This window comes from Homalodisca vitripennis, chromosome 1 (genome assembly GCF_021130785.1).
Source record: "Homalodisca vitripennis isolate AUS2020 chromosome 1, UT_GWSS_2.1, whole genome shotgun sequence".
In the NCBI taxonomy this organism is placed as follows: domain Eukaryota; kingdom Metazoa; phylum Arthropoda; class Insecta; order Hemiptera; family Cicadellidae; genus Homalodisca; species Homalodisca vitripennis.
Window position 1 is genome coordinate 66,196,214 of NC_060207.1, and position 24,167 is coordinate 66,220,380.

The 24,167-nt window shown below is 32.2% G+C and overlaps 1 protein-coding gene across 2 annotated transcripts in view; it reads left to right on the forward strand.

Annotated features, from left to right (window-relative positions):
• Positions 1-714: 714 nt before the first annotated feature.
• Positions 715-24,167, forward strand: part of LOC124363670 (UV excision repair protein RAD23 homolog A) — a 34,896-nt gene continuing 11,443 nt past the window's right edge. The window contains exons 1-4 of one of the 2 annotated variants that reach the window (XM_046818937.1): positions 715-921; positions 6,635-6,713; positions 15,203-15,510; positions 20,551-20,680. In XM_046818937.1, the coding sequence (XP_046674893.1) occupies positions 856-921; positions 6,635-6,713; positions 15,203-15,510; positions 20,551-20,680 (583 nt within the window). In that variant the 5' untranslated portion in view covers positions 715-855. The remainder of the gene's footprint in view (positions 922-6,634; positions 6,714-15,202; positions 15,511-20,550; positions 20,681-24,167) is intronic. The other variant, XM_046818930.1, reaches the window with a different exon arrangement.

Genomic DNA, 24,167 nt, shown 5'->3' on the forward strand with positions numbered 1-24,167 from the left:
TCTATTTTTATTATGGTTTTAGTAAAATTCTGAATAAAATCCATGCTTTCTATCTTGGGTGTGTTGACTTTTGTAAAGCTCTCCAATTCCTCTCAAACTAAGTGTTTGACTCTAGCTCATATGTCAACCAACACTGACGCTTTTAGTCATATTTACCCTCATTTACTTATGTCATCATCCATTTACCTTCCAAGAGGTAAAATACTTGTCAATACTTCAGATATGGCATTTAATTAACTGTGTGTAACAAAACCTTTGTCAGAGCTTTCAAGATCACTTTTAATTCTCTTTAATGTCTCATATATCGGTTATGTTTTTAAAATAAGTGATTTGGCTTCCAATTGAACTACCCTATTTATCTAAATATTGCTTTGAAATGTGTATTAATTTTTGTGTGATCAGATAGTATAAATACTATCGACCTTAAAATAAGATGTTTTAAAATTAATATATTTTTTTTAATGTTACTACCTAGTTAAAAAAAATTTTATATAACTTTTCTACAAATAGTTATAAGTTATAACTATTTTATATATATTTCTTTAATAATACTCATAAAACTTTATTTAATTTTTTTTTTCAATCATCGTGTTTAAACGCTTTTAAAAATCTTAATAGGTTTAGATAATTCACTATCTTGTTTGTCATTCTTATCCCTTCTAATATATACAAATATCTATAGTTGCTTAGGACATCTTTTTTTGTTGGTGTTATTGAAAAGGCATTGATTGATGAATACAAATTGTGTCGGAAAATGTCGCTGTGCTAACTGCTTTATCACTGTTGAAAGTTCAAAATCGATTCTTCTTTTTTTGTTTTAATTACTACTTCGGGTTTGTTCTTAAACTGTAAATAATGTTGATTACATTGAAAAACCTTCAGCAGCAAACTTTTCAAGTTGACATAGATCCTTCACAAACTGTAAGTACATTACTGAAAATAGCCTAACACTTCATGGATCTAGGCATAATTTTTTTATTTGTAGGCCTATCGAATAGCACATCATGAAGTAGTAATATTAGGTTTTTATGTTGTGGTAATTTTACTCAATACTCACAATAATCTACCCTCTCAGAGACAATTAATAGTCTTTGTACATTGAACTTCATGAGAAACTCCCAAGTTGTGTCCTAGGTTAATGTTATAATCATCTTGGATCCTCAATCAATGTAGTGTATTCTTGTTACTGAATTAGATTGCCTATTATATACAATCTACAATATTAAGTCTGAAAGACAATGTGTATTAAGTTGTAGGCTGTCTCTTTAGGCTAAAAGATCAATTAATCTTCCACAATTTTTTTTTCAAAGAACATTATGTTAATGTTCAGATTTGGCTTGGAAGGATGATATAAATCTACACAAATCAGATACAATGCACTTTGAATCAATTACTTAATTAAAGCCTAACAAATAAATTGACAATGAACAATGTATTGAGGTTAATTCTAGATTATTTATGTGGGTGCAGTATAGTAAGTGGCCACCACCACAATCAAATCAAGGTACCAAATTATCAATATGAAATACCTAAACTATAAAATACAAAACCATTATAAATGAAGTTAAGGGCAAGTATTGCCAGCTCAATATATAATGCATTGAATAACAGTAGCGTTCCAAATTAATTTAAAACAATATAAAATTATTTCTATGGTAATGACTGCAAGTAGTGATGGGAGAATTGAATACAGTGTATTCAAAGCAGCCTTGTATTTGAATAATTTATCCACGGTGAGTATTTCTAACAGCCGTTTAAACTTGTCTTACTTCCTTCCCGTAATCCACTGTTTCTTGGTTATTTGGAATTGTCCATGACAAAAAGGTGGGAGAATCCTTTGGATTTTTGTGCCTCCTACAAACATGTCATGCTCATGATTTATGAACTTCAGAAAAAATATATTGTGTAACGGGTAGCAACCCGTTATTAAAGTTTGACTCGTTATTCGGTTGTTTTTATTGAACAGTACAATGTTTTTATCCGAAGGAATAATTCAATATTCAAATTGATTTAACTTAGCACATGATTCCAACTTATTAGTTGTAGTAATTTAACCCTTTTACTGCCGGACACCTTTTTTTTTAGTTTGTTGAAAAATGCCGGGCTGAAATTGACTAAAATGTAATGATTTTTAAAAAAAATCATGGATTCATTATTTTTTATCATAAATTGATAAACTTTATCTTGTTTTTTTCCTTATAAGTTGTAATTTGCTACAAAAAATAATTTAAACATTTTCTGTCCTTAAAAAATATATATATTATGTCATGAAACAAAAATTTTAAATAAATAAAAATTATTTTTTGAGTTTGCACTTTAACAACTATATTTAAATATTAAACCACCACCATAATTATAATTTTTTATTGTATAGTAATTATATATAAACATTCCCAAAAAGTTTTAGGAACATACCTTGAAAAATACTGAAGCTGTGATGAATTTTTGAAATTGGTGCAATATCCTCGAATTTCAAGATAACACGTTTATTGATACATAACTTTACACTATATCGCTTTATAATACATAAATCACTTTATAATACATAAATCACTGTCCATTGATATGAAAATATAATACATAATAGAAAATTAAAGTTAAAAGACACTTTGATCAATATTTACAAAAATATATATACATTTTTAGGTTCATAGGCCTGCTGATTAGCACTTGTGTTCCCCAAAACTTGTGGGATGAACACCTTTTTTACAGTTTTTGCAGACAGTCCTGGTTCTCTTCCTCTTCCCTCCAGTACTCATTTTATTAATCGTAAAAATATGTAGATTTACAAATATAAATGTCAAATAAAGTGTAAAACACGAAACAACACAAGTGGAACTCACAACTAATGAGATCGACCATAACCTCATCAAACCAAACTCGAGTTATAACCAAAGAAGTTCAGTAACAAAAATGGCTTCCATAGATTATAAAACCTGTTTTCTGTGTGTTGTCCATATAGTAATGAATAACACAGCTGAATTTCGATGCATTTGGACAACATTGAAAACCAGTATAAAACAAATACGAGACGGCTTTTATAGCGCACGTTGGCGATTTTCGCACAAACGGCAGCGTGCGCAATCGCGCACGTCGGCAGTAAAAGGGTTAAATGTGAACAATAAACAACAAGATGTAACTCTTATTCTTTTAGACTTTGGAAATGGCTACGAATATGAGGAAAATATGTGAGATACTTCTCATAAGTGACAAGATTTGTTTAAGTGGCTTCAACATGTGGATTTGGTTCCTGGTAACCCATGGGGGAGAATTCTTTCATTCATTTCACAAAAGCTCATTGATATCAAGTTGGGCAAGTTATAAATATAGTAAGGTTTCTTTGATACTAAGTCTAGGCCATAGTTGATTTTGTTGTTTTGTAATGTTAGTGTTAGGCTAAATTTATGTTTTTAAAATTGTAATGTACAAGATTATTCTTGTTACGGTAATTTATTAAAACTCTATGTTGTGTACGATTTTTGCATATCGAAGTTGAATAATATATCAAATTGTTCAATACAAATAACTGAATAAAGAGTGTAGGCTGCTTATTAAAGTCTCCCCTTGTTTAACTGCTACTTCAGTCCCATTTGAAACATTCTACTGCAGGTTTTGTCACCAATGATTATAGAAATAGATTAAAACAAAAAACCTCAAATCATATATGTTTTTACACTACAACATGAAATAATATTCTTTTTGTCTTTATTGTTTACAAATGTTTTTATAGCAGCATATTTATTTTATTAGGCCTATAACAGTTTAGAAAAAACTCTTGAACATCTGCCAAAATAGGCTTACTAGCATAGAAGTTGCTATATGGCCAGTTGGAGAGCTAAAATATTTTAAGAGGATTGCCAAAGGATGGTTTCCGTCTCTCAAAAAATGCTTTATGACTAGTAAATGTGCTTTTTATGGAACTCATTCTAATTTTAGTTTAGACATGCATATATGTGCATATATTTCAATACAAAACATCACATAGAAACATGAAAACTAATGTGAAGTTAACCCTTTTAATGCCGACGTGCGCCACGAGCGCTCGACACTGTTTATTCAAGAAATGCCGATGTGCGCCATGAGCGCACGTCACTAGGTTTTACGAAAAATGCTGACGTGCGCTGGGGGCGCTCGTCCGGTTTTTGTTATATTGTAGTTTTAACTATTGACCAAATGCCACTAAACTTTGCATACTTTATCTAGACACTACTACCATTGATACAATAAAATCTTTTTTACTCTATGCTCAACATGTGATGACTTATATAAGCTGTTTTCAACCTCATTTACATCTAATCATTCAGTGAGCGTCTTTGGTTGCTGTGGTAATACGTTGTTGCTAGGTTATGTTTTAATGGGAATTATTCGTGCTTTTCTTTTGTTTATTTCAGTTTGTTTATATTATTATTAGTTTTGTGATTATTGTAAATAGATTTGACCAAGAGTAAAAGAGGGAGATTCATACTTTGTGCTTCTGCAAAAACAAGTGTTAAAAAATTTTAAATGATGTACCCTATATTGTAAATAATTAATTTTAATTTTATGTAACCTACTTTCTTTATTATTTCAACAAACAATTTTATACATTGGGCTAAACAACACATGTAAATAAAGTGATTTTGAATGAAACTGACCAAAATATGTCTTATTGAATTTTACTGTAAAATGTGGACTATACAAGGTTTTTGATAAAATGCTCTAACTTCTCTATTTTTCAAAGTAAGTTCTTCAAATTTGGTGTGTGTGTTAACAAATAAATATAGTACAATTGCCAGTGACTACTTTTTAGTTATGGCTAATAATAAAAGTACTTTTATATGTTCAAACTCACTTTTTTAACTTTTTGTTTTTTTTATTTTTTGTTTTTTACAAATATAAATTTGTAAAAATTGTAATACTCATTTTATTTAAACACTCCACATTATTACGTAAAAAACAACACCTCAATGGATAATTTCCTTCAATAAATAAAAAAGTTATACATTTAAAAAAAATAGTTGTCAAATTATGGGAAAAGGGCTGGCATTCTTCGCATGTACTTTTTGAAAACAGGCTGGCATTTTTCGCATGGTTACTGAAAAAATGTGTGGCATTAAAAGGGTTAAACATACATTTAATTCACATTTTTTAGAGGTATTATTGCACAGCTGCATATTGGTAAGATCTAATTAAGCCATATACAATAAATCAATTGAATTTGTTCCCAGTAATATTTGTTCAGAGGATAAATAGTTGTTATACAAGAATAAATATATGTTACTCTACAATATTCTAGTACTTTTAATTTCTTTTCATGGTCATAATGTAAAATATATTTTTGTGAAAACAAATATAAGTAAACAAACTAACACAAATTTGCTAAAACCATTGTGTTTTTTTATAATTTATATGGAAAGGTGGAGCACAATAAAACACACACACACACACACACACACACACATGAATATATATATATATATATATAGCCTACAGTGTGAGTTGAAAGTATAGATGCACTCTGTTTAGTTTTTGATGGATAAAGATGGAGGGATGGAACACTTAACTAGTCAATGTTACAACTTTGCCCATTTTTCTTAAATGGAATTTTGAGGGGGCGGCTCAAAATTGTTAAATGTAAAAGACCCATTAAGTGACACCTCATTTGAAAGGTATTGATAAATGGAGATGAACAGTGAAAACTAGAGCTTTCTATTTCAAATCAGTACACAATGGCAGCTCATTGAAATTAATTTAAAAACATGAAAATCCACATTTAGAAAGTAAATAACTTCAATAGACAGCCACTTTTACAAACTCGATCCTGTTTTACAGTTATTACCTGCTGCTTGGCTGGCCTTCCTTATCTTATCAGTTTTGAGGAAGTCAAGTATTATGTTGAGTTTCTGGTTGGATTTATCAAAGTTAAGACATGTTTTTGTGATATTTTACATTGAGATGGAGCGTTTAAATGAACAAGAACGTATTATGATGGTGAACAAAAGACTTAAATGTGATAATCATAATAGTGACTGGCCATGTAAGCCTAAGAATTAAGAAGGTCAAATTGTTCCTTCAGCCATATTAAATTTGATCTAAAAAAGTCCCAGCTAATTAGCTTTGGGAAGAGGAGCCTACAAATGAAGAGTGCATATCATTACACCTATAGTTCATGTTAATTTATTTTCTGTTATCAGGCTCCTTACAAATCAGTTGATATTGACAGCCTCAAAAAATACCTGAAACAATCCATAGTTATTGTTATGTGGGATCACATACAGCAGTACAACCAATCAACTCAGATCTAGCCAATGTCTGTTATACAGAATCAAAAAGTGTCCCTTTCTTTATGCTCATTATTTGTCGAAAGTTTTAGGTTGTGCCCATGGACCTATTTTTATCAAGAGTTATCAGACAGATAGGCAGACAGTGATATGATTTTAGGAATGATCTTTTCTTCCTTATACTGAAGTGAACGTTTTTGTTATTTCATTTTCAATACTCAATACTCAAACTTGCTGATTTTCTTGACTGTTTATTATAAACACATCTACACTTATGTACTCTTCATATATTTGTAAATTAACAACATTTTAAATTACACTTTTGTTGTCAAGCAAATGTAGGCCTGTATATAAAACCACTATATGTTTTTCAGATTAAACAGTTGAAGGAACGAATACAAGCAGAGAAGGGTAAAGATTATCCAGCTGAAAATCAGAGACTAATTTATGCAGGTTTGTATTAAAGAAATCCATTTTTTATGTTAGAATAATTGGTACTTTGGTATTATACTGACCACATACCAAAGATGAAAAGATATATAATAAACAGTGTTTTGTCTTCACCTGAATACATCTTGAAGCCTCCATATTGACTATTCAACCCATTTGATGATTCACAGATTTTATATATTTTTCCTCCAAATCTAGCTCTCTTTTTTGGGTTATATTCAATGTAGAAAAGTCTGGCTCTTCATTTTTTAAGACCTTCATGAATGGCTACATTTCTACCCATATTGTATGAGAGCATAAATCTTTTTTCCAGATAAGACAACACAGGTTTCAGTTTCCTGAGTTTGTCATTGGGATTTGTGAACGCATCATCCGAGAAGTGTATATATCGGGAAATTTAACTAAATGTAATGTATGTTATTACTTCTGAGAAGGTTTTTGTCCCTATTATTTTTCTTGTTCTCCAATACATTTTTACAGAGGGCTTTCTTACTTCCTTATTAGCATGTATCGGACAAAGTAAGCGTTTAGCTCATCCCTAGATTTCCATTATTTTTCATAATATTTCTTTTTCTATCTGACATCTGCCAAACATTTTTTGGCATAATCAATGGTTTCAGTCAGTACCGTGTGAAAGAAACCTTCATCTAGGAATTCCGGATTTATTCATCAAGTGTAGTCGGATTTATTCATAGCTTTCTAGCAGTTCTAAAATTCAATCCAGATTCATCAATGTATGGGATATTTTTGGGATATTGCCCTTATTTTCCCATTCCCATGGTTCTTTGGGCCTACTTCTTTTTGAAGGCCTATCAGCTGCAAATCTACCCCTTTTCCTACCTCTACGTCTTCCTTCTACCACCCTAACTCCATTCCCTAGCCTAGGTCTATCTCCCTGGTCAACGTCTTTTTCGTGTCCATTTCCTTCATCAACTCATTCTATGTCTTGTACCTCAACTTCATCACTATTATATCTCTCATTACCTATTTCCCTATCAACAAGCCCCTGTCCCATAATCTTATCAATGTCATCAAACCCCAAATCAACATCTGTTCTAACCTCTTCATAGTATGAGTTTTCTTCATCTCTTACGTTGAAGTTCTCAAGATCGTCAAGCCATCCATCTTCACTTGAACTATCACCACCGTCGCTGATGCTGCAGAGTGAGGACGCATGGAATGCAGTCACCACTCATGTACATGCGATCCTTCATCAGAAGCGTGAAGACGGATGCCTGGCTGACCCCTAGCTTCCGAAACAAGTAGTTTTGTCCTGGATGGGACATAAGACACACGGACCAGACAAGATGTCATCCGAAAGGGTTCCGGCCTGGGTCCTCCGTGGCCCGTAGGGGGTTTAGTGGGTAGTCCGCAAGGGAGTCCCATACTCCATGCGCAAATGCATTCCTCCTACATAAAAAAAAACGTCAATATTCTGTTGATCTCACTTGAGAAAACATGACCAAACTCATTAGAAGCTCCTGCCATTTCCTCAAAGTTCACACTACACCATCGGAATAACAACTAAACAGAAAGGACAGAACATCATCTAGTACTGTGTTAGTTTACTCAGATCATTGAGTATTCTGCAGAAACAAAGATATCCAAAAGTAAAATACAAAGTTTTACAAAATAAGACAACAATCGATCGTTTTACCTAAATATAACATTGACGACAATTCAGTTACATAACTGGTTAAAAAAGGTCCAAAAATATATTATTATATCTTGATTCACCTTGTTTTTTGGAGGTTAATACATATTTATATTTATAGTACATGTTCTTTTGTTTAATTTTAATATATAATCTTTATTATTTCAGCCCATAATAATGTTTCAAAAAATATTTAATTACGAGACAGTACCATGATAAATGGTTAATAGGTTAACAAACACTACAACATAGGAAAATCAACAGTGCATCATTGAGACACCCTTGCAGCACTGTTCAATCATTGACTGGTTGACCTTAATCAAGCATTGGTGGAGGAGCGTTTTTGCAATATGATAATTTTTCTTATTTTTATCAATTAAAGATTGCTCTACACTACTCTAGTAAGCAACCAACTCTCACAAAGCGTTTACTTTTAGGTTGGGTCAGTATAATACCAAAGTACTGAATTATGTAATTTTATGTTTGTACAACACCTAGATTTATTACATTCTGAGCAGTTTTGATCTGCATTCTTAAATTTTTATTTTTCTAAATTATAAGGTATTACTTTCAAGCAACAAAAAATCAAATTTATAATCCAGGAAATTATTATTTTGACAAATCATAATGTCTGACCACAAAATGTGTTTTTGTGGGTGTTATGGCAGTAATCAAGACATAAGCGACGGTTGGTAGAAGCCAGATTATGTTGGTTGTAGTGATTTTTCGTGTAGGTACCATGGCCTTTACTGCTTAATGAACCTTAATTGTTTTTTCTGAGTTTATTCATCACTGACTTTTGAAAAAACAAGGGCCACTGGTTAGTAATCCTTCGTGCAACAATGACCCATTTTATTTTTATTTTTGAGCAGTTGACAATTTTTATTAGTGGGGAAATACAACGCCTTCATGGGTGGAGTAGATTCGGCAAACCAAATGCTCTATTGTTATTTGGATGTAAGGCGTACTCTGCGCTATTGGAAAAAAGTAGTGTTCCATATTTTTTCCAGAATGATTGTGAATCTCTACATCCTTAATAAAATGAATACAGACAAGCCTATTTCAAGACTAGCTTTCAAATTTTTGATTGTAGAAGCAATCACTGAGGAATGGCTCGGTGACCCCACTCCGGTTTCGGTAATGTCCCTCTTCACTCTTTACCGGAAAATAAACAGCGAAGTTGCTCAGTGTACAGTGCTCAGAGTACAAGTTCAGGAGGTAAAAGGAGAAAAACTCAGACCTGCAAACATTGCAATAAAGGCCCCCTGTCCTTGATAAAGAACAGGTGCTAAGAAGAGGAGAGCGTCATAAACTCAAGTTTTGTACATAATCGTGTAAATAATTTTGGTTTTTAGTTTTTTTATATTCCGGTAGGATACATGGAACAGTGTCAAAAAGTGTACACATACAAAAGTATGTCTAAACGTCTTTAAGAAAAAAATTTGAGCTGTCCATATTGACTAATAATGGCAGGTAAGAATATATTATAAATCAATTTTTCCTTTTTTTAGAAAATAATTTCTTGTTGTATTATTTACTATTCAATTTTCTTAACCCTAGAACTGTTAATCGACATAATTATGTCGGTTAATGCCGCTTTTGTGGTGTTAACCGTCAAAATTTTGTCGATCAAACATTCCCTCGTATAATTACTTTTTATAATATACTCCGGTAACGTATCGATATAATTCATGCACCATTGGATTCGGGAAGAAAAATGCTAATGAACAGATGAGTTTTATTCCTCTTTGTATTATGGTTATGACGTAGCAAGCTTGTTATTTTGAACGTAAAAGAAAACACGACGCCGTTTGTTGTGACCGCCATATTGCCGCTGCCGTTCTATATCACATTCGTGCCGAGCTGTGGATATTTGTAAGTTTTAATAGTTTTACGCGTGTTTTAGTGTCGTATTTAATGTGTAGTGTGTTGTTTGATGTCGTAGTAGTGTAAACATATATACTTTAGAATAAATCAATTTCTATTTACTGAAATATGTTTGAGAAATTACCGGCTTTGTGTAGGCTATGGCTAAATGACTTGGCTAAAATTCATTTCACATAGTTTGTTATTGGTTTCACTTACTAAACGTTATTTATAGCACTCTTTTAGCTCTGAAGTAACTATTTATTTTTGGTAAATAGATAGTTTTCACAATAAAATATATATTTCCTGTAATTTCTTTGGTTATATATAATAACTGTTTGGGTTATTCTATATTTTTTCAATATCTTTAGTTATATTTATAGTTTTCTAACTACATAATATTTCCTATTACTTATAAACCATAAATTTATAAATTTTGATATAGTACAAGCTGTAGAAACTATTTTATATTTTGCTGAATGAAAATTTTTCGCAAAATTTTTGAATAATGGCAAAATTTTACTTTTTTTACTTTTCAAAAAATAATTTATGGTAATTATTTCATTACTACTGTATATTCTATTTTATTCTAAGTAATAAAATATGCAAAATAACATGTATTCATAGATAAATGTATTAGCAAAACTTGTTTTACCAAAGTCTTACGTGTACACCCGATTTTCAGAATTTATACGCATCGCTGCTTTTTGTTCTATAGCTTTATGATGCTTTCATAAATGTGTATAATGTTTATATTTTTCTGAAACTAGATAAAATTTGACACAGAATGGCTATCTCACTTATAAATATTTCTCACTATAACTTCATTTGCTAGGTATGGTCCCCCCCAAATTTAAGAAATATTTTTCGTAAATTTTATATTTGATTAAAAAAAGTGTTTATTAGAAAATTTTTTATGGTTAATTTTACAATATAGCGCAATTCTACGTTTAATTCTGAACACAAAAATATATACTCTTATTTATATTGCTTTTATTTTATATTTTTAATAATTGTTTTAAAAAAAACCTTGCGCGAAGCTCCAAAACAGCCCGACACTACAGGATGAAATGACCGCCAGTTCTAGGGTTAAATATTGACACAGGTCTTAATTATTACATTTACATCAATACAAAAATAAATGTTATGTATAAAATATGTTTTGTTTATTTTGATTTTGGAGTTCAAAATTTAAACTTCATCATAAAACTTGGTTTTATTTTAGGTGTTAATACTTTTTGAATATAAAAAAATAAATGAAGCTTAGATTGAATGTGTTTCTATTATAGCATAGTTGAAGAGAGAAAAAAATAAAACAAAAAATATTGTACTAGCCTTAATAGTAACGTTTTTAGAATGATTTATGTAAAGTACTACAAAACCGATGATTTATGCTGCGGTGATTTACGCTAGTCAGCTGTGCTAAACGCCCTGCGGCCAAAGGGTTAAAACTGGTCTAAAATAGGGAGTGGTCGTAATCTTCATATAGAGATTAATAAATGCATCTTATAAATAAAAATGAACCACTAAATTTATTGCTAAGCGCTAATCTTGAGAACAGGTGGACAAATTGAATTAATTATTTTTGTAAAATGTTCATTGAAAAACGAGGAAGGTTTAAATGTAGAGAAAGATTAGAAAAGTTATCTGAAATATTTTGATACTCAGAAAAAAATTGTAGTATTAATATATGATCCAAATTTAACTGGCACTAAATAACTGTTGACACTTTCAGGTAAAGTTCAACAAATTGACTGAAACATTGGTTTACATTTAAAATTTATAAAATATTAATTGTACAGTACTTGATCAGTAGTGTAATGCATATAGCAAATACAAAGCTAATATCTAAATTATATTCCAGATTGTGCTAGTGATTAGTTTAAAACATCATCTATTGCATCGTAAATATTTTAAACACTGTTGCAAAACCAACCTTAATGACAAAACTGTGAATGTTTTCACATACGGTTCAAACTGGTGAGCTTCCTTGACATGGTGATGTGGCATTTTAACAGTGGCTTATGGAAAACAGAGAAATTAAAAACTCTGATACATGCCTCAACAACCCATTCTTTCCCAGACTACAGTCCGAAAAACAACAAAACTAGTATAACACAAAACCTCATAAACAATTATTTTGGAATGTTGCATAAACTTAACAATGATTTTCCCCTTATATCGTACGTAGGTGCGATCTTCCACTAGGCCGTAATATTTTTCTCATTCCTTTGGGTGTATGTATTTTTTTTTTTTTTTTTTTTTTTTTTTTTTTTTTTTTTTTTTTTTTTTTTGGGGAGAAGGCAAACTCTACTATGTTACTGGAAATATCTTAGACCGTATATGACAAAGGCTTGAAGTAAATGCTTTTTGACAGAAGTAGGGTAAAAAATATATATGGGAAAGAAAATGTTCAAAAGTATCCCAGCTGTTAAGAAGCTTACTTAAAAAACACAAAAAGATTCAAAACTGAACTCACTGATGATTGGCTTTATCAGCCAGTGTTATTACAGTCTCGAGGAGCGGCTTGAAACCTGAGAGGTGGTTCCTATCATACCAAAAATATAAATTTTACCTATTATAAATTGTTATTGTTTTATATGAAATATGCGGTTTTATTTATTTTAATATCAATCATATTATGTGACAATTTTATTTTAATGTTTTATAACCTTAATAATATATACATTAGGATTAGAATATATAAACTAATTAATGTCGTAAGATACATCTGTATATTATATACTATATAGTGTTAATATCAATTTGACAATCTTTATACCCTGAAAAGGGGAGTGTGTAAGATAAATAAATATGAGACTTGTATATTTGTATTTTCTTGATCGGGGTAACAAGGCAGACTCAGCTGTTATGTTGAAAATGTAATTCATTTGAACCAGAAATGCTCCTAAGCATGCAAAACATGATATAAGGGTCATATTAAACTCTTAACCACGAATACTTACAAAACATCTACTTGATATATAATACATTGGAAACATTTCATTCAACTCCATCATATTAAATAATATCTACATGATGTGGGATACAATGGGACAATTTCATACAACTCCATCATATTACATCACAAGTGCTATGACTAAGTATTATTTGAACAGTGAATAGGAAGCCGTGAGTAACGGCTAGTTAGTGATTAGTGCATAAATGAATGCACTAATTCTCATAGGCAGGTATGCAATAAAACAAAGTATACGAGGGGGTACCCAAAAGTAACCGGAATTGTATTGCTGGCAGCCGGCAGCGTGTAGTACACATTCCTGCTGCTAGGTGTGTGTCGCGCAACCCATTGCGAGCTCAGTGACCCCAGTTCCGTTGTCCTAATGCATTCTGTTCGTTCGTAGTGACTGTTTTCGCTAACCTTGTTTTGTTCTTGTTTCGTTTTTTGTCATAGCAAGTTTAAGTGAACAATGTGCAGCTGTGAAATTTTGTTTTTTACGTGGTAAAAATGCTGCAGAAACTATTTTAATGTTGAATACAGCTTACAAAGATGATGCTATGGGGAAAACTCAGGTCTACGAGTGGTTCGCTCGATTTAAAAATGGCGACATGTCGATTGAAGACAAACCTCGTTCTGGACGTCCATCAACCTCTCGAACGGACGAAAATGTTGAGAAAATTCGTGAACTTGTGCTCACCGACCGTCGACAGACAATTGAGGAACTATCAGAGAGTAGTGGGTTAACTTGGAGCTCGGTTCAGCGAATTTTAACAGGAGATTTAGGACTGAAAAGGGTTGCTGCCAAATTTGTTCCTCGACTTCTGACTGACCATCAAAAGGCACATCGAGTTGAAACTTGCCGCCTTCTGAAAGAACATCTCGAAAATGATCCCGATTTTCTGGAAAAGGTAATTACTGGTGATGAGTCATGGCGCTATGGTTATGACCCAGAAACGAAGCAACAGTCAAGCCAATGGAAGTCGCCATCTTCACCTCGTCCAAAAAAATGTCTTCAAGTCAAATCAAACATCAAAACCATGTTTATTTGCTTTTTTGATGCTAAAGGCATTGTTTATTCTGAGTTTGTTCCTCCAGGTCAGACTGTCAACCAAACATTTTATTTGGAGATTTTAAGAAGATTGCGCAACAGTGTTCACCAGAAAAGACCCGATTTGTGGGAGACTGGTTCTTCCACCACGACAACGCACGGGCACACACAGCCATCTCAGTTAGGCAGTTTTTAGCCAAAAACTGCATGGTTCCGCTGCCCCACGCACCTTACTCGCCTGACCTCGCTCCATGCGACTTTTTTTTATTTTCACACATGAAAAGAGGCTTGAAAGGTCAACGATTTGACAGCGTTGAAGAGGTTAAGAAAAAAAAACGAAGCTCGAGCTTGCAGCCATTTCTAAAGATGACTACAAAAAATTTTTTGATCAATGGAAATACCGTTGGGACAAGTGTATTAGTTGTAATGGAGATTATTTTGAAGGAGATAAGGTCGTATTATAAAAAATTTGATAATATATAATTTTTATAAAATAATTCCGGTTTTTTTTGGGCACCCCCTCGTATATCAAATCAAAAGAATGTTAAATTGAAATCCGTCTCAGCCTATACTACCTATACACCTGTTTGAAATATATCATTGTTGATTTTATTTATATTATAAACTGCTGTATAGTAATTTTTGATTAAAATTTAATATTTTGTGTTTTATTTATTACAATTTATATTTTATACTTTATATTTCAATTTAGTAATGACAAGTTTTAAAATATTGCCATTCTAACAAAAAGAATGTTCTGTAGAGTCTGATGAGAAAACTTATAAAGTATATAATAAGTAAATAGTGTTTTTTAATTTTTAGTTTTTCTTAAGATTATAGTATTTTACAAACATAAATGTGTTGTTACCAAGTATTACAAATTAAAATACAAATTGACACATATAACATGTTATACTTTTATTTTTTATTTTTTTTTCTCTGCTAATTGTGTTCCTATGTTTCAGGAAAAATTCTCACTGATGAATCCCCTATTAGTGAATATAATATCGATGAGAAGAAATTTATTGTAGTAATGGTCTCGAAGCCAAAGGCTGCCCCAGCTCCAAGCACAGGTCCTGCCGACCCCACCGCACCCCCCGCCCAGCCTGAGCCAGAATCTAGGCCTGCCGAGGAGAGGCCCACCCAAGCGGCGAGTGAGCCAGAGAGCCCAGCCCAGGCCAACATCTCTGCGGCAGAGTCTGCACTGCTCATGGGCGAGGAGTATAACACAATGGTTCAGAACATTGTGGATATGGGGTACGACAGGGATCAGGTGAGATTATCGCTTATCCCACTACTTCCAATATTAGTGTTCTAGACCATGAAGGTAGGCTGTAAAATAACTCACAAAACACAACGTTCAATACGATTCAGTTGCTGCCAGACAATTTGATAACTACATGTTCCCATATTGCCAGGCCTTTAACCTGAGATATTTCTTCAAACTTCTAGGCCAGTTTTGGACACTTTGCAGAGTTTTACATATATATATGTGAACTTTATTTATAATCATAGACAGTTGTTAGAGTATATATAAAATGTTTGGCAATAAACTAATTCTAATACTAAAAAAAAGAAAAATAAATAAAGGTCATTCCTAAAAACTGTAGTTGGGAATCCATATAGAAGAAAATGAACTCAGGCATTATCACTACACAGAAGTCAAGAGCACAAACACGTCACACCAGCACAGGCAAAAGTGGAACACTAACAAGAAAATCAATGTCAGCGTATCCTTGTTGTACCACAGCATGTCAACTGAAACAATGAGACAGGAAGGCGATGGTTGGATGGGAGAAGGTTAAAGGCAGCTGCCTCCAGTTCTGTTTTGGTCCCTAAACCTTATATCATGTGTCTAAGAATTTTTAGTTTTATTTTATTTCTTCAAGTTTTAGGTTTAAAGTAAATGTATATGTATTGCCTTCACACCTGACAAAGAGGATATATTTCAATCCTCGAAATGTAGTGTTATACATTTTGTAACATAAAACAATGGCAAATGGAAATCCTAATATACTTTCATGTTTAAAAAAGTCAGAATTTTTGCTAAAACCAAAAAATGTTTCATATTTTAATACTTTAGTTTTAGGCATTCATCAATTTAAAATAGATTAGTATTATTTTCAAACTTGAACAGAAAGGAACACTAAAAAGAAATATTTTCTTTTAAAATTATTAATATTTAGTAATTATTAATTTAAATTGGAGCCAAAATTCCAGTCATTTAGCAGGGGTGAGAAGGGTAGTATTTTTATAGTTCATAGATATTTACTATAAAAGAATTACCTACACTTAAAATGTTTACTTTAAACACAAATAACTGCTAATTCTTTTATAAATTTATAATTGTTTTTTTGAACATCCAAGAAATTGGACACTGGTTAGTTTAGTTGTAAATTATGTACTATAGGTCAGAGGTTCTCCGGGGGGGGGGGGGGGGGTAAAGCTTAGTTGAAAAATTAATTTAATTTACTTAATATAATAAAACAACTTTTTTATTTTAAAATTACAACAAATATATAGTTTTTAGTCAACGTCGTAAGAGTGCCGAACATTGTATTATTTTTAGCTTATCGGCAGTAAAATAATGTGTGTGTACACAACATGTTTTCAGTACAATGCGGGAGATGATTCTCGCGGTAGCTACCACCTAGCGTGCCTGGTTTTTGTGGTTTCACAATGCCTTACAAAGTACGGCCGTGACTGACAAGCTCCACACTTCCCCGAAACTCACACCACCATTCCAACCCCTACCACCAACACGTCACATCTACTGCAGTTAGTGCAGTTTCGTGTTTTGTGGTTATTTTTATAATTAATTTGGTGTTATTTTTTGAGTAAAAGTGTATATATTTACATAAAACAAAAAGGTTTTGTTTTAACTGTAACAAGTGGACATGCATCAGTAAAGGCAGGTACGAGTAGTTGTGTGAGAATCCAGACGACATGAAAAGTGTAACCACTCCTTCTCTAAGTCCCAAGTAAACCAAGCATAGGCAAAGTGCACAAGTATGATGACAGTTATTTATCATTACGTTTTACAAAAACAATCATAAATGGCCAAGAACTGCCCCAGTGTGTAACCTTGTCTAGCCGTCCCTAGCAGCATGAAACCTAACAAACTAAAAATACACCTTGACAATAAGTATGGAAATAACGCAAACAAACCTAGAGAGTTTTTTGAACAAAAACGTTAAAGTTTTAAATCTACAAAACATTTTCCAACATTATAAGTGCACTTTCAAAGGCTTTGTAGGCATCTTATCACGTTTCTCACAGAATCACTCTGAAGTAAAAACCACTTACTATTAGATAAGACCTGATATTACCAGCAGCAACTGATATGGTTTCAACTATGTTTGGAGAATCCATAGGTCAACAGTTGAAAGTCATACCAATGTCAAATTATACAGTATCGAGACGTATAGCTGACATTTCAGAAGATCTTCACGTGCAATTGTTGGAAAAGGTTAACAATTCTCATTTTACAGTACAAGTTGATGAAACTACTGATCATCATAGAATATGCTCATTTGATGTGTTATGTAAGATTTATCAATGGTAAGGCTAAGGCGATGCGGGAAGAGTTGCTTTCTTATGAGACATTTTCAGCAGATACCACTGGTAAACCATTTTGCGAATGATAGATACATTTTTCAAGGATAATGGCATGTCTGGGATCAAATGTACAGGAATTTGCACAGGAGCTCAGACTTTATCAGGAAATTTCATTACACTTTGAGGAAAGATGAAAAAGGTAGCTCCTGAAGCTAGATTACCACACAAGTACATAATTCATAGAGAGACTCTATGACCCCAGAACTTTTTACATGTGGTCGTTAGAACAATCAATATCATTAAAAGGGCAACCTTTAGAGTCTCGAGTTTTTTATGATTCTCTGTGAAGGTATGGGCTCAGAACACACAGCTTTATTGTTTCATAAAGAAGCTCACTGGTTATCGAGAGGAAAGGCTTTGACCAGAATATTTGAGCTTAGACATGAAGTCCTTGCATTTTTGCTTGACAAAAGTCACCAAAACTCACCGTTTTTCACTGACTAAGATTTTTTGCTGTTATTTACTTTTTTTTATCCTGAGGGGGAAAAAATGGTTAGTCCCCGTGCTCTGTTCTAAAAAGGACCTTTGCACCTCCCTTACTTATATTTGTGTCAGAATCTGAGGCTTTTACAAAAGCCGATCAGATTTGAGGGCTCCTGTTCTCTGATATCCTTGGGGCTGAGGAGATATGCCCTCAGGAATCTTTTCCGAATTTTTGAAATAGCAGAACAATTTAATAAAATATGCTGATTCCTCCTCTTCTCCGCAGTCTACATTCGTCAGTCTGGTTGAGGCCCACCCTCATAAGGTGTTTTCTTAGGGGGCCATGTCCTGTCAACATCCCTAATATCAGTCTTATAACCTCCTTACTCTGATCTAGGAGAGCTACCCACCGTTTAGCATAAGGAGAGATAAACATTTTAGATTGTCTTAATCCTGAGACTCTACTCCAATTAATGATTCTTATGCTCTTTTCCCAATCTTTTACAAGGGCTTTGCTGTTGGAGAAAGCTATCCCGCAACCTGGCTTAGGCCCCACCATTATGGACTTCACTCCCTTTTTGGCGAGGATGTTTGCTTTTTCCATTTCCATGAAAGCCCCATGGCCCAGCACCTGTTATTAGCTTACATGGCAGATATCTTCGAAAAAATAAATATACTGAACAAGTCTTTACAGAAAAAATATCGATATAAATAAATATATATAAATATTTTGCAACAGAATAAAAAGGCGAAAAGCTTTGTAGAGAAACTAAGTTTGTAAGAGGACGGTCTGAAAAGTAACAATTTGGGGCTATTTCATAATATTACAAATGTTATTGTGAAGAAATTGATCTCAAAACTACTCCAACTAATCCAAAGAAATGCTTTCTTAAACACTTACAAATATTCAAATGTCGTTTTAAAAAATATTTGATGACAACTTGGATGGTTTGTTGACATGGATTCAAAGCCGTTCAAACCTTCAGTCCGATGATGATGAGTGCTCCCTCAAAATGATGGGAAAAAAATCCAATTGACCTCCAAGGTGCCATTAGGCTTGAAATGAAGTTTAAAAAATGTCACATCCCTTTGGATTGGTGTACAAAAATAACACCCACTTTTGAGTAAAAAGGCATTGAAAATACTCATTCCATTCCCCACCACTTATTCTTGTGAGACTGGGGTTTCTGCTCTAACTGCCATGAAGAGTAAATATAGCTAAAGGTTGGATTTGACCAAAGAACTCTCGAGTACAGTTATCAAAACTAACACCACGTTTTGACAAAATATGCGCAGAAAAAAAATAAGCATATCCTTCACACTGAAGCTCTTTTTATTATAATTACTTTGAGTTACAAATAACAATTATGTACTGTAACAACTCTAATAAAAAACATAAATTGTAATTGTTTGTATAGAATTCGTTGTTTGAACAGGATTAAACTTAGTGCCCCATTAGATACTAATGTAGTATGCATAGAATGTCCACAACTTAATTAAATAAAAATTGATGGTAAATTTCAAAAGTGACTCACTTGTAATTTATAGTTTGCTTAAAACTTAATGCTGGATTATAAAAAGGCGCTTGAAGTAAAAAAAGTTTGCTTTAGGCCATTGTTTTATGTGTAGTGTTTTAATGGCTAAATATTTTAGTGTTGGCATTAAGATGGTTAAGGTCTCACCTGTCACCCTCAGAAACCTTGCACAGGCTTTAAAATGGTCTAGCTTTGAGCCACCAACTTATAACCACTCATCTTAGCCTTACATCTAATATAGCCTCTCTTATTATAGAAAAACATTCAAGTTTTTAAAATGAAAATTGAGTATAGCTTCAAGTACAGAAATAGTGTTTTCATGTAATGCTGGTGTAAGTTATCCCAATGGATGCTAAAGAAGAAAATTTTGAATAAAATTGTAACACAGTTCCTAACTATTTGAAAATGTTCTTATAATGCCTTGACACAGGCAAACAGTGGTTATTTAAAATAAAATGTTCTTTCAGTAATTGTAATTGGATTTAGTGTTTGAAGAAAATATCCAGCCAATTCTGAAACTTGGCACATAATGCATATGACTTTGGAAAATGGCTACACACTCAAAAAATTAAATAATGTATGCTTTACTATATAAAAACCCTGTTTCTCACGCCTTTAATTTATTCTGAAGTTTATAATTAAGTTATTTATTAAAGTTTAATTTATTTAGAACATGAACCTGTACAAAAAAATTATAATGAGTTGGTTTAACTAAAGATTTGTTGATGTCGAGTCAGGTAGAGGCTGCTCTTAGAGCCAGTTTCAACAACCCGGACCGTGCTGTGGAGTATCTTCTAACCGGTATACCGGTGGAAACCGACGCTGCACCAGCCGTAGCACCTGGTGACCCTGACACTCCGCCCATAGGTAACAAACGGGAACTATTTCCATTCTGAATAAAACGTTTACAGTAAATATATAGAGTGAGTTTTAAATGTCCTCCCCCCTCTGCTTTAGTCCTCATTTTTTAAGATACAGACTCTGGATTACTGCTTATCGTTGTTTAGGGGCAAGTACTTCATTTTCATTAAACTTGAGTTTGATATTTTTGGTCGACGTCTTGGATCCGCCTTATTGGAATTAGGTACGATTTTTAAAATTTAAAGGTGGTATTGAATACATGATTTCAATTTTTGTTTGTTTTTTTTGCACAGACCACAATGCCACAATCCATTTAATATCTTTATTTCTTCCTGAGATTTTGGTACTTTTACTTTTTCTATCATTACTAATGCCATTTTAAAGAATATCTGCGTTTGCAAGAGACAAAAAGTTTAACTAAAAAATAGCCAACGCATTGAGAAAAATTTTATTCAAATTGTAAAAAAATAGTTAATTTATTAGATATACCTCTACAGTCAGTCACTTTGAAATACTCTCAAGGTGTGAGTTGTTTGTGGACAGGATATATTATCGTTAGGAAATCGAAGACTACTTTGATTATCTAATTAACTAAGGTAAGCTGTTAATAATCATAATTATTTTTATCCTAGTAGTCACGTAACATAATTGTGCGGCCAAAAGGGTTTTTATTATTCCTAAAAGTAGTAATTTCTCAAGAACGAATAAAGATATTAAAAAGCAGATTTTGGCATTGTGTTCACTGTAAAAAAAAAAATTATTTATCACAGCACACCATTACGTTTTAAAATTGTTATCTACTTCAATATGGTGGATCCAGGATGGTGATCAAAAATATGAACTGAATCAAAATAAGTGGTACTCAACGATAATAAGCAGTAGTGCAGATTCAATATCTGAAGAAATGTGGGAAAAAGTGGGAGGGAAGGACATTTAAAACGCGCTTATATACACACGCATTTATATATATGTACACTGAATGAAAATAAACAAACATAAGAAGAAACACCTGATAACAAACATTTCTAAATGTAAATAACAATTTTGACATTCAAACAAATTTTGATTAGTTATAGATTTTTAAAATATTAATATAATAATATAATTTTGAATTTTGGTAAATTTATTGATCAGAATCTAAGGATTCAAGTGAAAAACAATAATTTAGCAAATGTTAAGTGTTTGGATTGTAATATAAGTTGGTGTGCCAATTTGTAATTCAAATTATTTGGAGACCTATTTTCACACATGGTTTAATTTTGCTTATAGCTTTGAGGAGTGTTTTGTTATGGTGAATAGCATGTAAGGCTACTGGTTTGTTCGTCTTTGTGATTAATTGAAAAACAGTGATCAGTCATTCTTACCCGCAAAGAATTTGAGGTTTGTCCAATATAGTCCTTGGGACAAAACTACAGGTTAGCTGGTAAATTGAATTGTTGGAGGTACAGTTCAATTTAACAGCTGTTGGATAAGTTTTCTTAGTGATGCTAGTTTGGAATTGATTGGTCTTATCCATAATTTTGAGAATACCACAACATGGTTTACAGCCAAAAGATAAATTTTGATAATTTTTTCCAACATGAATTTTAGGCCTTTACAAGTATATTCTTCAATTTTGAGGTCTCTTAAGTACTATTCTAGGTCACCTGGATAATAATTTCTCAGTTAAAATTTTGTAGCCAATTTTCTTAACTCTATTGAATTTGTGCAAACCAGGATAACATTTTGTTATAAATTTAGGATTATTTTTGGGTGATTTATAATATTTGTAACCTTTTTAGGTTGTCTGAGCTACCGGTTCAAAAGTTATTTAGGGTATCCCCTGATAGTAAGAGCTTTAGTAAGTTTGCTTTTGTGAATTTTGAAATCTGAAGTGTTTGCAAATAAGGATTTGGCTCTAATGGTAAAACTTTTAGATATGGACTTATAATTATAGATATATAATTTGGATGGCAGCTACTGATTACAGTAGGTAATTCATTTTATTAGTACCCTTAAGATGTATTTTAGTTTTTAAAATATGATTTTCTAGAAAAACTTCAACATACAAAAAAGTGAATATTTTGTGATTAATATTCCAATTAAAGTTTATACATGAAAAGTTATTTAAATTATCAAGAAAATGATGGAAGTTTCTCTAATCCATGATTCCAGACTACAAAACGTCGTCTGTAAATCTGAGCCACAACAAAGGAAGGAAATTTTGAGTTTTAAGAAAATTTTGTTCTATATATATATATATATATATATATATACATAAAATATACTAATATTAATGTAATAAAAGTAACTATAACCCTTTTAAAATATTTTTTTGACATACACGTGTTTCGGTTTTTAACTATCATCAGTGTACATTAACCTCTAAATAAATAATAAATAATTAGATATACACATGTGGACCTTTTAAACATATGTTAAATTTAAAAGACACAGTTGTAATTTTCTTATTAGTAATCTCTATTATTTTAATATTTTAATTTTTTCAAAAATTGGATTTGTCTTATTTTTCAGATTACTATTTAAAATGTTATGAGGATCTTTATTATAATTTAGATAGATATGTAATTCTTTTGTGTTTAATTTCTCTCCTTTCCTTTCGATATCTAAAATTTCCATGTTCTTTTCAATATTTGTGTAGTTATGGTCAGTTTCCAATAAGTGTTCAGCAAAATTCGATTTTATTGTAGACATGTTATTTGTTTTTAAAGCTTGTATGTGTTCTTTAAACCTTTTATTAAAAATTTCTTCCAGTTTGTCCAATATAATAGCTTTCACCGTCACTACAGTTAATTTTGTATACTCCAGATTGTTTGTATAATTCTTGTTTGTCATCATTATGGTTCACTTTGTTTTCAATAAGTTTAAATGTATTATTACTTGTTTGGTGACTGATGGAGGATTTTGAATTTTGAAAGGTTTTTCGAACAGCTTTGTTTAATTTAGTATTGAATGGTACACATACTGTATATATTTCTGAATTTCTGTAGTATTAGGATTAGGAAGTATTTTGTTGGTTTTATTGATTTTTCTTGTTTTCTTCCATCATTTTGTCTACAATTTGGGGTTGATTTCCATTTTTGACAGCTAGGTATTTTATTATTTTAATTTCTTTACTTTTATTCTCATCACTCATTGGTATATTTAACATTATGTTTACCATTGAGTGAAATGCTGCTAATTTGTATTTCCAAGGATGGTTAGAGGATGATGGTATTAGAAGATCTGTTTGGGTTACATTACATTAATATATATAGATAACCCTATAAGTACGTCCTGGGTATGACGTTAAACTGCCTCTTCCCACCTAACCATTTCCTAATTCCTACCAAATCCCCCTCCAGGGTCTTTTAAGTACCCGTCCTCTGACCGTTCCAGTACATGGCTCGCTGGGAGTGCTTAAGCCGGCACTAGGTGCCCTATCTGGTGTCGGTGAGAGCTGATGTGAGCTTGTCTCTGCCGAGGCGTAAGTCATGTACTGGTTCAGAAGCCA